The sequence below is a fragment of the Glycine max genome, chromosome 14, assembly GCF_000004515.6.
Source record: "Glycine max cultivar Williams 82 chromosome 14, Glycine_max_v4.0, whole genome shotgun sequence".
NCBI classification, from domain to species: Eukaryota; Viridiplantae; Streptophyta; class Magnoliopsida; order Fabales; family Fabaceae; genus Glycine; species Glycine max.
The window spans coordinates 19,023,243-19,035,819 of NC_038250.2; the positions used below are offsets into that span (position 1 = coordinate 19,023,243).

The window sequence follows — 12,577 nt, forward strand, 5'->3', positions numbered from 1 at the left end:
TTGTAGAATGATTTTATTTATTTACAAAAATGTCACCACGTTTCTTTCTAAGATAATTTTTTTATCAACCGACTTTAAATCAAGGTCGTAAAAATGAATTTGTCTAGTAGTGAATTCAAAGACATCCGATTTGATGAAATTCTTGATTGTTTGACACCCAATATTGATTCTAGATGCCCATTTGATAAAATTTGGTGAGATGAACATTAGATATACCAAAGTACAAAGATAGGGAAAAACCTAAGATTCATTGAATTCATTGTGGATTTATTCCCTTTAAATAAAGGAGCAGATAAAGATTTTAGATTTGTGCAATGTGTGAAGCTATGGTGAATATATACTCACTTTAAATATATGTGATAACTGTCATTTTGACATGTAATTCATCATTTAATTCTACAAATATTACTCTTCCATTTGCCTATCAAAACTTATGTTTATATATCCTAATTGAATGTTATGCAGCAAATTCCTATGTGGTGGAGATGGTATTATTGGGCTTCTCTTATTTCTTGGACATTATATGGCTTTATTACCTCACAATTGGGTGACAATAATGCAAAATTGGAAATACTAGGTGTTGGATGCATGGAATTGAAGGAATTCCTTAAACAAAACTAGGGTTTTGACTAAGACTTCCTTCAGGTTGTTGTTGTTGCTCATGTAGGCTAGGTTATCTTCTTCGTGTTCGTTTTTGCCTATGCAATCAAATCCTTGAATTTCCAAAGAACATAGTTTCAGCAAAGTCGTATATATTAGTTTTAGGATTCAATGTAAATTTTTATTCATTAGTATAGGAGTTCATGTGCTCAATATAAAGATAGGGACAAACCCTAAGATTCATTGAATTTATTGTGGATTTATTTCCTTTAAATAAAGGAGTAGATATAAAGATTTTAGATTTCTATAATGTGTGAAACTATGGTGAATATATATTCCCTTTAAATATATGGTATGTGTGACGCCCTCTACCCCTTACATATATGTACTAATAATAAAAGGAATAAGAAATTAGAATTAATTAAAAAATTTTAAAACACATTTAAATAAAATCCTTTCAAAAGGGTAAAAGACTCATATTCCCTTTTCTAACATCATAATAAAACTTGTCCAAATAAATAATAATTTATCTCAACTCAAAACAAGGTCATCCAAGACTTCATGCAATTAATATAGAAACCTATACCCCAATGTCACATCCTATCAGAGCATTGTGTTCCTGTGTCCTCTAGCATGAGGATCTTCATAGTCATTCACCTAACCATCTGCTCCCACAAACACAAAGTTCGAGATCATCATAGGATCCAAACACAAATAGCACACGGGGAGTGAGTTATCACATTCCTAACTAATAGAGAGAAACAAGATAACATGTAGGTATAAATATCATATAAACAAAATACAACTTACTTAAGCATAGGTTACGTTATTTCACCACTTTGTCGCACAACACCACTCGTCTCATTCGTTTTCACAACATTCACGTACTCAATGATCAAAACACAATATCACTAAATCAATCAATATCGATCAATACAAAAGCGTTATGCAACATATACACTAAGACTCAATCCTATATGCAATGTGGTACCATGTAAGTGAAAAACCTCGTCGGGCGCCTAGGAGTACATGACAAGACAAACCACACACTAGCAAGTCAAGTCACTCTCACTAAGTAAAATCATAGGGAGACCAGTCAGGGTCACGTTGTTTTGAGAAAATGCTCCAACCATATGGGATCAACATAGGCTTAAAGAAGCATTCAAACTGAGTGTATTTACCCTCAAGGCCTACACTCCGAAGAGTTCGTCAGGGCCTCTCCCTCCTGATTCAGGTCCAACCCAGAAAACATTTTAGCACACAAACGCTATCTATGAACTGTACAAAACACATGACTCCTCAATTGTTCTCAAAATAGTTTTATCTCGTCGTGTTTGTGATTAAACTCGCCGAGTCCCCATAGTGGTTCCCATCACAATACTCATCGCGCATTAACTTATTGCCCTTAAAGGGTCTTAGCAATAACTCGTCGCCTTTAAATGGTCTTATAGTTGTGCGATTTTACAATTCATAGTTCATAACTCAATGCACACAACATCTCAATGCACATATATATTACAAGTCAATACATACTCAATTTATCACATACACTCGGTTTCAATCACAATTTGTATAATCCCAATTTAACACATTATCACACCTCATGAATCATATACACTTTACCTATGAACTATGCGATATACATGACTCTTTAATTGTTTTCAAAATAATTTTATCTCGTCGCGCTTGTGATTAAACTCATTGGGTCTGCATAGTGGATACCATCACAATAGTCGTCGCGTAAAATTTCTTTGTTATTACAGATATAATGAGTAACATAGAGTGTTATTATTGCAGGGAGAAAGATCATATGCAAACAATGTGCCCAGAAATGAGAGAGTACCTGAAAAAAATGAAAGTTATGAAGACAAATGATGGCAATTCTCAAGCAAATATGGTCCAAAACATTGAAAATGAAGATTTGTATTCAGCAACTACCGAGGAGGTTGTTAAATCAAAACGAGTAAGGAATTTTGTTGCTACAAAGCACATTTGTAGAGACTAAGCAATGTTCGACACTTTGAAAACTAATGGAGAGTTCGGTCATTTCAACTTAAGAAACAGTAAAAAAAATGAAGGTTAAAGGCATTGAGAATGAAACTCCATCAAGTTACTTGGACAATAAGGATATCTAACATATATATGTAGCAAGTTGTCATATGACTTATATGCACACCAATTTTAAAGGACCTGTTGAGATTAGGTGTGCTATTTGTTGTAATATTTGATTAGTTGTGCTAATTCCCTATTTATTAGTTTTTTATTTATTTTTTATGCATACTAAGAATAGGAAACCTATTGTATTGTTGGTTCTTTCCTAAATTATGGGATACTTAGAACTTGTATTATAAATCATTATGTTGAAAGGATCTTTATTAAGCAAGTTTTCACTCACATCTCAGTGTTTAGTTCTTGTTGCATAGTGAATAGTGTCTGCAAACTAATGAATATTCTTGGTAGGATAAAAAAAATTTAAAATTGTTCAGTATTAACTTAATTGTTGGGGAAATGAAAATGGAGGAGAATCATAGAATATGTATATTGGAGTTTGGTTTTATCATCCAAATATGAATGTCTATACCATTAATTTCTATGTTTTTAGATTCTAACATACCATGCATGGACAAAATCTCTTCTTCGTGAAGTATCTTTGCAATATTGAATCAATTAGTTTCTCTTTGAATTTAAACTTGGCGTACGTAGGTGATGGAACAAGTGTGAACAAAAAAAATGATGAAGGTTTCTTTAAGCTTCAATAAACTATTTTGTATTTTAGAGGACAAAGGTTCCAACGTTACTGATATCAAAGATTGGATTGGTGGGAGTTGAAGTGGAAGTATAATTTTGTTTGGGAAAAAGCTACTTTAGGCTAGTTTAATTTTGAATTCACTTGATTCAATGGAGTTGAAGTTTGATGTTGATGATATTTGGAAAATTAACTTTGGATAGTTTTGGCATGTAATAATTTTGTTAAAATTTGTTCGTACATTTTGGAAGGTCAAGTGCTCCATCAGTTTTGGAGTTGAAAAATCAAATATTGAATGACTACTAATGGGTGGTAATGACTACTAATGGATGGTAATGGCTACCAATTGGTGGTAATTGCTACTAAATTCATTCTTGACAGTAGAATGCCTATATATAACACATGTGTTTGCTCCCAGAGCTCACAACTTTTATTTTCATATGATACACCATCTACAGAGAGAGTGAAAGCTTGGAAGAACCAAAACAAAGCAGCTCTTTCATGACAATGGCTGGAGGTATATTTTAATTTTGTTTTTTTGCATTTATTAATGACCTGTGTTTTGTTTTGTAGTTTGTAACATCACAAGTTTGATATTTTAGTCTTACATTTGGTATTAAACCAAATATTCGCGTTAGCCAGGCAGACATTTAAGGTTCTTTGATATTTATTTGTTTTTCATATCTTATATGCTTATGTGTTTCTGTTTACTTTTGCAATTTGTGCAAATTTTTATTTATTTTATGCATGAATATAGTCTAGAAAAGTATATTTTCTGTGTGTTTATATATATATATATATACACACACACACACACACACACACGAAATCAAATGCATAATATTATGTTTCAATTTTGAAATTATATGAGAATTTTATTCATCATTGTGTTATATATTGATCTTGAAGTGCATAATATGATTTATTCTCACATGATTAAGTTTTATGCCTAAGTGATCTTTATAATTTTAATTAATTATGGATTAGCCACAACATTTATAATTTAATTAAAATTATATATTAAGTTGTTTAAAGATCATATAAGGAATTAGGCATAATATCGTGATTAATTGTACTTTATATAATAAATTTTATCTCATGGGAATCTTTATTATATTTGTATAATTAATTAGGATAAAATGTCATATTATTTTTCATGATTTACCCACAAGAATCATGAGATATGTATAATTTGTTAGTTTTATCATAAAGTAAATATTTGCGATAGAAAATCAAATTATTTTCATGTTGTACCCATAAAGCATGAATTTGAGTATGTAATTTGATTATTCTATCATAAAGTTTAATTATATCATATTGAATTAAAAATTTAGCCCACATTATGTCACAAGATTCAATTTTCTAGTATGTTTACATTGGTAAAACATACAATTAAGATTAATATGCTTCAAATTTTGACATAAACCTTTGAATTTTTGCAGTTTCTCAAACTATTAGTTTTTCTAATATCCAATGTGATGTTCTCGAACTCAAAAGAGATAACTATAATATATGAAAGAAAAGAATTCTTGTGCAATTGGGGTGGATGTACATAGACTATGCTATAAGGAAAGAAGAACCACTTGCAATCACTGACGAAAGTAGCCCAACTATTGTTGAGCTATATGAGCGGTGTGAGCGATCCAACCAGCTCAGTGTGATGTTCATTAAGACCAAAATCTCGACTGGGATACATGTTTTTATTGACCAGCATGAAAAGGTCCAAGACTTGCTTAAGGCTATTGATGGCCAGTTCATCACTTCAGATAAGGCTTTAGCAAGCACCTTGGTCAAGAAGTTTTCCTTTCTCCGGCTCACTAGTGTGAAAGATGTGTGAGAGTACATAATGCAAATGCTAGATATTTCAACTCAACTTAAGAAATGTGAGGTTGATATGTTTGAGTCCTTCCTGGTGCACTTCATTTTGAACACTCTTCCACCAGAATATGGGTCGTTTAAGATTTCCTACAACAAACATAAGGACAAATGGTCTACCAATGAATTAATGACCATGTGTGTTCAGGGAGAAGAAAGGCTTGTAATGGAGATGGGTGAGAGTGCATTGGTGACAACTGCTTGTGGGAAGAATAAAGCAACTAAGTCTCAAGATAATCAGAAAGGGAATGGTAAAATACCACCTCAAGTTGATATTAAGAAAGTGGCAAAGTGTTTCTTCTATAAGAAGAATGGACACATGAAGAAGAATTGTCCTAGATTCCAAAAATGGTTTGAGAAGAAAGGTAAATTAATCTCATTAGTATGTTATGAATCTAATATAGCTAGTGTTAATATTAACACCTCGTGGACTAATTTTGGATCTACAATCCATATTGCAAATTCTTTACAGGGTATGCAAAGCCTAAGGAAACCAATGGGAAGTGAGCAAAGCATTTTATCAGGCAATAAGCTAGGCTCACATGTAGAGACTGTTGGAACTTGCATTTTAACTTTAAGTAATGGCTTTATTGTGAAATTAGAAAGGACTTTTTATGTGTCAAGTTTCTCTCGAAACTTGATTTCTGTTTCAAGACTCTTACCTTTTGGATATTCCATTAATTTTAAAGACACGTCGTTTGAGTTATTTTATAATTCTAAATGTGTTGGGAATGGTATCTTGTGTGATGGTCTTTATCTTCTTGATTTACAAAATTATGTCACTTATAGTTCAATGCATGTTCAAACTGGTATTAAAAGGTATAATATTAATGAGAATTCCTCTATGTTATGGCACCAAATATTATGACATATCTCCATTGAGAGGATTAAAAGGTTAGTGAAAGATGGTGTACTTAATACTCTAGATTTTACTGACTTTAAGACTTGTGTGAATTGCATTAAGGGTAAGCATACCAACATGTCTAAGAAAAGTGCTAATAGGAGTTCAAGCATATTAGAAATAATTCATAATGATATTTGTTGTCCAGGTATGGATGCACGTGGTCAAAAATATTTTATCACCTTTATAGATAAAATTATTTACAATATATGAATGTTTATTTGCTTCATAACAAAAATGAAGCATTGGATGGCTTCAAAACCTTTAAGGTTGAAGTTGAGAACCAATGTGGCAAGAAAATATAAATAGTGTGATCAGATAAAGGTGGAGAATATTATGGCTAATATACTGAGAATGGATAAACACTTGGTCCTTTTACAAGGTTTCTTCAAGAACATGAGGTTGTTGCCAGGTACACTATGCTTGGTTCTCCAAATCAAAATGTGTGGTAGAAAGAAGGAACTGAACATTATTGGACATGGTACGGAGTATGCTTAGCTACTCCAATCTTCCTAAATCCTTGTGGGCTGAAGCACTAAAGACAACAGTGTATATATTGTTGGATCAAGTGGCCTCAGAATAATTAAGAAGGGGGGTTGAATTAATTATGAACGTGTCTTGACTAATTAAAAAATTATCCTTCTTAATATTACTAGATTCAATTAGGCTTTACTACTAAGTTATGAGAAAGTAAAGAACAAAAATAATAACTTATACAAAAAGTAAAGCGGAAATGAAAAGTACACAGCAAAAATTAAAGAGTGTAGGGAATAAGAAGATAAACACAAGATTTTGTAGATGCAATTGCCTTTGGTGTTTTGATGATGATCATGATGATATGATAAAATTGATGCAAATGGGCTTTTCAAGATTAAATTCAAGACAATAATTCAATATTACAAGTCACAACATCAAGATGATCACTAGTAAATTAGGAAGGGAATTCCTAATTGAATTAGCAAAAGGTTTGGCCAAGTAATTTAAATTAAAAAGTGTTTTTCAAAGGTTTTACTCTCTGGTAATCAATTACCAGAGGATGTAATCGATTACCAGTGGCCAAATATATTTTATAACAGCTACTAAAATTTGAATTCGAAATTTTAGACTGTGTAATCGATTACACAATTTTGGTAATCGATTACCAGCAGTTAATAAACGTTTTAATTCAAATTTTTAAAGTTGTAATCGATTACACAATTACTGTAATCGATTACCAGACAGGATTTTCAGAAAAATAATTTTAAGAGTCACAACTTTTCAAAGGCTTTATTCATGACCACCAATGGTCTATATATATGTGACTTAAACACAAATTTGCTCAGAGTTTTTCAGAACAACAAGTGTTTATCCTCTCAAAGAGCAAAATCATTTTATCCTCTTAAGAATTCCTTGGCCAATTCAATTGCAATTCATTAAGGAATTATTTGAGTGCTCAATCTGTAAAATCCATCTCTTTCTAGAGAGATTTATTCTTCTTCTTCTCCTCATTCTCTAAGGGATTAAGAGACCGTGAGTCTCTTGTTGTAAAGGAATTCTAAACACAAAGGAAGGATTGTCCTTGTGTGTTTAGAACTTGTAAAAGGAATTTACAAGATAGTGGAACTCTCAAGCGGGTTGCTTGGGGACTGGATGTAGGCACAAGGGTGTGGCCGAACCAGTATAAATCTGAGTTTGCATTTTCTCTTCCCTTAATCTCCTTTATTTATTATTGCTTTATATTCATATTCAAATTGTTTTATTTGAATCAATATTTAAGAAGATTGTCATTAAGGGAATTCATAACTTGAATAAAAAGTGAAATAGATTTTCTAATTGGGGAAGTAGTTTGGAATATCTTAATTCAACCCCCCCCCCCTTCTTAAGATATCAGAGGCCACTTGTCTAACAGATTTATACTGGTTCGGCAACAACCCGTGCCTACATCCAGTCCCTAAGCAACCACCAGTTCTTGAGATTTCCAATAACCTTGTAAAATCCTTTACAAGTAAAGATCCACAAGAGATGTACCCTCCCTTGTTCTCTTTGAACAACCAAGTGGATGTACGCTCCACTTGAACTGATCCACAAGAGATGTACCCTCTCTTGTTCTCAGTATAACAACCCAAGTAGATGTACACTCTACTTATACCACAAAGGAAGTACACTCCAATGTGTTAAGACAAAGAATTCTTAGGCAGTTAGTTCCTTGAATCTTTGTAAGGGGAAACAAAAGATATCTCAGGCGGTTAGTCCTTTGAAATCTTTTGTTTAAAGGGAAAGGGAAGAATCAAAAGAATTCTCAGGCGGTTAGTCCTTTGAATCTTTTGTCAAGAGGGGGAAGGGAGAATCAAAAGAATTCTTAGGCAGTTAGTCCTTTGAATCTTTTGTCAAGAAGAAGAAGGGATGAAAAGATAGCACACTTTTGTTTTCTGCAGAATTTCCACTTGCAGAAAAACAAAGTTTTGAAACAAAGTTTAGAAAGCTTTTTGGCAAAGAAAAAGCAATGGGCAATGGTTAGAGAAAGATTGTGAAAAAGAATTGTTTGGAAGAATATAATATATGTTTTTTTAATGTGTGCCAAAGTCATGCTTTTATAGACTCTTCATGTCTGGTCAAAGAAACCATTGGAAAAGTTATGACTTTAGAGAAAACCATGTTAAGAGTTATAACTCTTAACTTTTTCTTCAAAACTGTTCACTTGTAATCGATTACCACAAAGGTGTAATCGATTACACAATGCATTATATGAAAAGTTGTGACTCTTCACAATTGGATTTGAATTCCAACGTTCAGATTCACATGTAATCGATTACTAATATAGTATAATCGATTACACTGTTTGAAAATCATTTTGGAACGTTGCAAACCATTTGAAAACATTTTAAAAACCAAACTGGTAACTGGTAATCGATTACTGATAACTGGTAATCGATTACCAGAGAGTAATCACTCTGGTAACTTAGAAAATTTGAGAAAATTCTTTTGTAAAACAAAACTGTGCTATTTGGTTTTTGAAAAAATATTTTAATACTTATCCTATATGAAGTCTTGACTTGTTGCTTCTTGATTTCTTCTCTTGAATCTTGAATCTTGGATTGGATTCTTGATGCTTGATCTTGAAGTCTTGAATCAATCACTTAGGCTTTTGGCATCATCAAAATTGCTTGGTTCATCATCATGAAACTTGCTTCTACATATATTAAATCATGTTCTAACCAAGGTTGTCCCAAAGACACCTTTTGAGTTGTTTAAAGGTTGGAAACCGAGTTTGAAACATATGCGCGTTTGGGGTTGTTCGTTTGAGGTGAGAACATATAACACACAAGAGAAAAAACTTGACCCGAGGACTATTAGTGAGTATTTCATTGGATATGCCGAAAGGTCTAAAGGTTATAGGTTTTATTATCCATATCATATTACTAGGATTGTGGAATCAAGAAATGCCAAGTTTCTTGAAAATGACTTAATCAGTGGGAGTGATCAATTGAGGGACTTAGGTTCTGAAATTGATCATAAAATGTCCCAACCTTCCACATCAATTGAAAGATTGGTTGTAATTCATACCCCTCAAGTTCAAAGGGATGATGAACAACAAATAATTGGCATTCCATAACCTATTACTGATAATCCAATAGATCAAGTTGATCATCAAATTCCTGAAAATGATGAACAATCAGTTAAACAACATAATCCACAAGAAAATGTTGATCCAGCATTAAGGAGGTCTACTAGAGTAAAAAAGTCAACTATTTCTAGTGATTAGATTGTATATTTGGAAGAATTTGACTATAATTGGAGCTGAAAAATTTTTATCAAGCCAAGAGTTGTAAAAAGTCAAATTTATGATTTGATGTCATGAAGGAGTTTGGAACCTTGTATAGTTTCTTAATAGGGCAAAGGCTAGTGGCTATAAATGGGTCTTTAAGACCAAAAGGGACTCATTAAGCAACATTGAGAGATGCAAGGCAAGACTTATTGCTAAGGGATTTACTCAAAAAGAAAGAATCGATTATACAGAGACTTTTTCTCCTGTATCTAAGAAAGATTATCTTCATATTATCTTGGCATTAGTTGCTCATTTTGACCTTGAGTTGCAACAAACGGATGTGAAGACAACCTTTCTTAATGGTGATTTAGAAGAGGAGGTTTATATGAAACAACTTGAAGGCTTCTCCTCTAGCAGTGGTGAGCATTTGGTTTTCAAGCTTAAGAAATCTATATATGGTTTAAAACAAGCCTCCTGTCAGTGGTACCTTAAGTTTCATGGGATGATTTCTTCAATTGATTTTGATGAAAACCCCATGGATCAATGCATATACCACAAGGTCAATGGGAGTAAAATATGTTTTCTTGTTTTATATGTAGATGATATTTTACTTGCAGCCAATGATCGGGGTTTGCTACATGAGTTGAAACAATTTATCTTTAAGAATTTTGACATGAAGAATATGAGTGATGCATCTTATGTCATTGGCATTAAGATTCATAGAGATAGACCTCAAGGTATTTTAGGTTTATCACAGGAAACTTATATTAACAAAATTTTAGAGAGATTTCGAATGAAAGATTGTTCACCAAGTGTCGGTCCCATTGTGAAGGGAGATAGGTTTAATTTGAACCAATGCCTAAAGAATGACTTTGAGAGGGAACAGATGAAAAACATTCCTTATGCTTCAATTGTTGGAACCCTCATGTATGTTCAAGTATGCACAAGGCCTAACATTGCTTTTGCAGTTGGAATGTTAGGAAGATATCATAGTAATCCAGGTATTGACCATTGGAGAACTGCAAAGAAAGTAGTGAGGTACCTTCAAGGGACCAAGGTTTGCATGCTTATGTATAGACAAACAGACAATCTATATGTGATTGGTTATTTAGACTCAGACTTTGATGGTTGTGTTAATTCTCGCAAATCAACATCTGGGTACATTTTCATGATGGTTGGTGGAGATATTTTCTGGAGGAGTGTTAAGCAGACTTTGATTGCTACTTCTACCATGGAAGCTAAGTTTTTCTCTTGCTTTAAGGCTACATCACATGGTGTATGGCTTAAGAGTTTCATTTTTGCGCTAAAGATAGTTGATACTATTTCAAGGCCTTTAAGAATTTTCTGCGATAACTCAGCTAATCTTTATGGCTAATAATAACAAAAGTGGAAGTCGAAGAAGTAAGCACATCGACATTAAGCACTTAGCCATTAGAGAAAGATTAAAAGATAAGAAAGTGGTCATTGAGCATTTAAGCATTAAGTTGATGATCATTGATCCTTTGACTAAAGGCATACCACTGTATAAATTCAAGGATCATGTAGAGAGAATGGGACTTGGTTCCACTTTATGATTGTATACGTACAGTTTAGAGTTGAAACTTTTATATTGTGATATTTTCTTATATTCAGGTGTACATTGATTTATTTGAGAAAAATCATGTTTTGGACCAAGAATAAACATTGGGTTTATTCATTAATTTTTATTAACACATTGAGTATATTACTTGAGAAATTGAGTATGTTGTAATACATGAATGATATTACTCGTTATAAGAGGAACTATCGCTATGATTTGTATGTTCATTTCTTAAGAAGATTGAGCTTTGACTTATTTTAAACAATGAGTCAAAACATTTGGACCAAGTGGGAGAATGTAATAATTTTATTAAAATTGGTTTGTACATTTTGGAAGGTCAAGTGATCCATCATTTTTGGAGTTGAAAAGCCAAATATTGAATGGCTACTAAATGCATTCTTGACAGTAGAATGTCTATATATAGCACATGTGTTTGGTCCCTAAGCTCACATCTTTCATTTTTGTCTGATACACCATCTACAAAGAGAAAGTGAGAACTTGGAAGAACCAAAACAAAGCATCTCTTTCATGGCAATGACTAGAGGTATATTTTAATTTTTTTCCACATTTATTAATGACATGTGTTTCGTTTTGTAGTTTGTAACATCACGGGTTTGATATTTTAGTCTTACATGGCATTCATACCACATCGTATGCATATCACTTTTTATTAAATTGGAATTTGAATAGCCAAAAGCAGTTGAACATAAAATAGTGATTTTTTCTCATATGTCGGAACATGTTCATTTCTATATATGAAGGTCTTGCTTTCTCTCAACAAGTGATCCTAGACAAACTCTCTACCAGATATACCTCATTTAATAAAATAAAATGTATTTGTGGAGCATCAACGGTTGTGTGTATTTTGTTGTGATGATTGAAAGATGGAATAACTAAAATTTTATTCAAGTTAATTGTGAATGTAGAAGAAATATATATATAGAATATAGAATAATAACAAATTCTAAATTATCTATAACTAGAATTTAAATTATAACTAATTGTTTTATCCATATCAATAGTCCAATACGCCCCTGCAAGATAATGGTGGCAAAAACAACATCAATCTTGTTCAAAAGAAATTTGTTATGCAAAAATGTAAGAGTTTTGAGAAGGTCGATCAAAGTCAAT

General features: G+C 32.5%; 1 protein-coding gene across 1 annotated transcript; it reads left to right on the plus strand.

Annotated features, from left to right (window-relative positions):
* The first annotated feature begins 10,753 nt into the window (after positions 1-10,753).
* On the plus strand, positions 10,754-11,242 carry LOC121173442 (secreted RxLR effector protein 161-like). The gene has a single exon (XM_041009034.1). It carries the CDS (start codon positions 10,754-10,756, stop codon positions 11,240-11,242), a length of 489 nt encoding a protein of 162 aa, XP_040864968.1.
* The last annotated feature ends 1,335 nt before the right edge of the window (positions 11,243-12,577 follow it).

What these genes read in the sequence shown, in the direction of transcription:
- LOC121173442 (XM_041009034.1), top strand. Translation starts at nt 10,754, where the DNA reads ATGAAAAACATTCCTTATGCTTCAATTGTTGGAACCCTCATGTATGTT.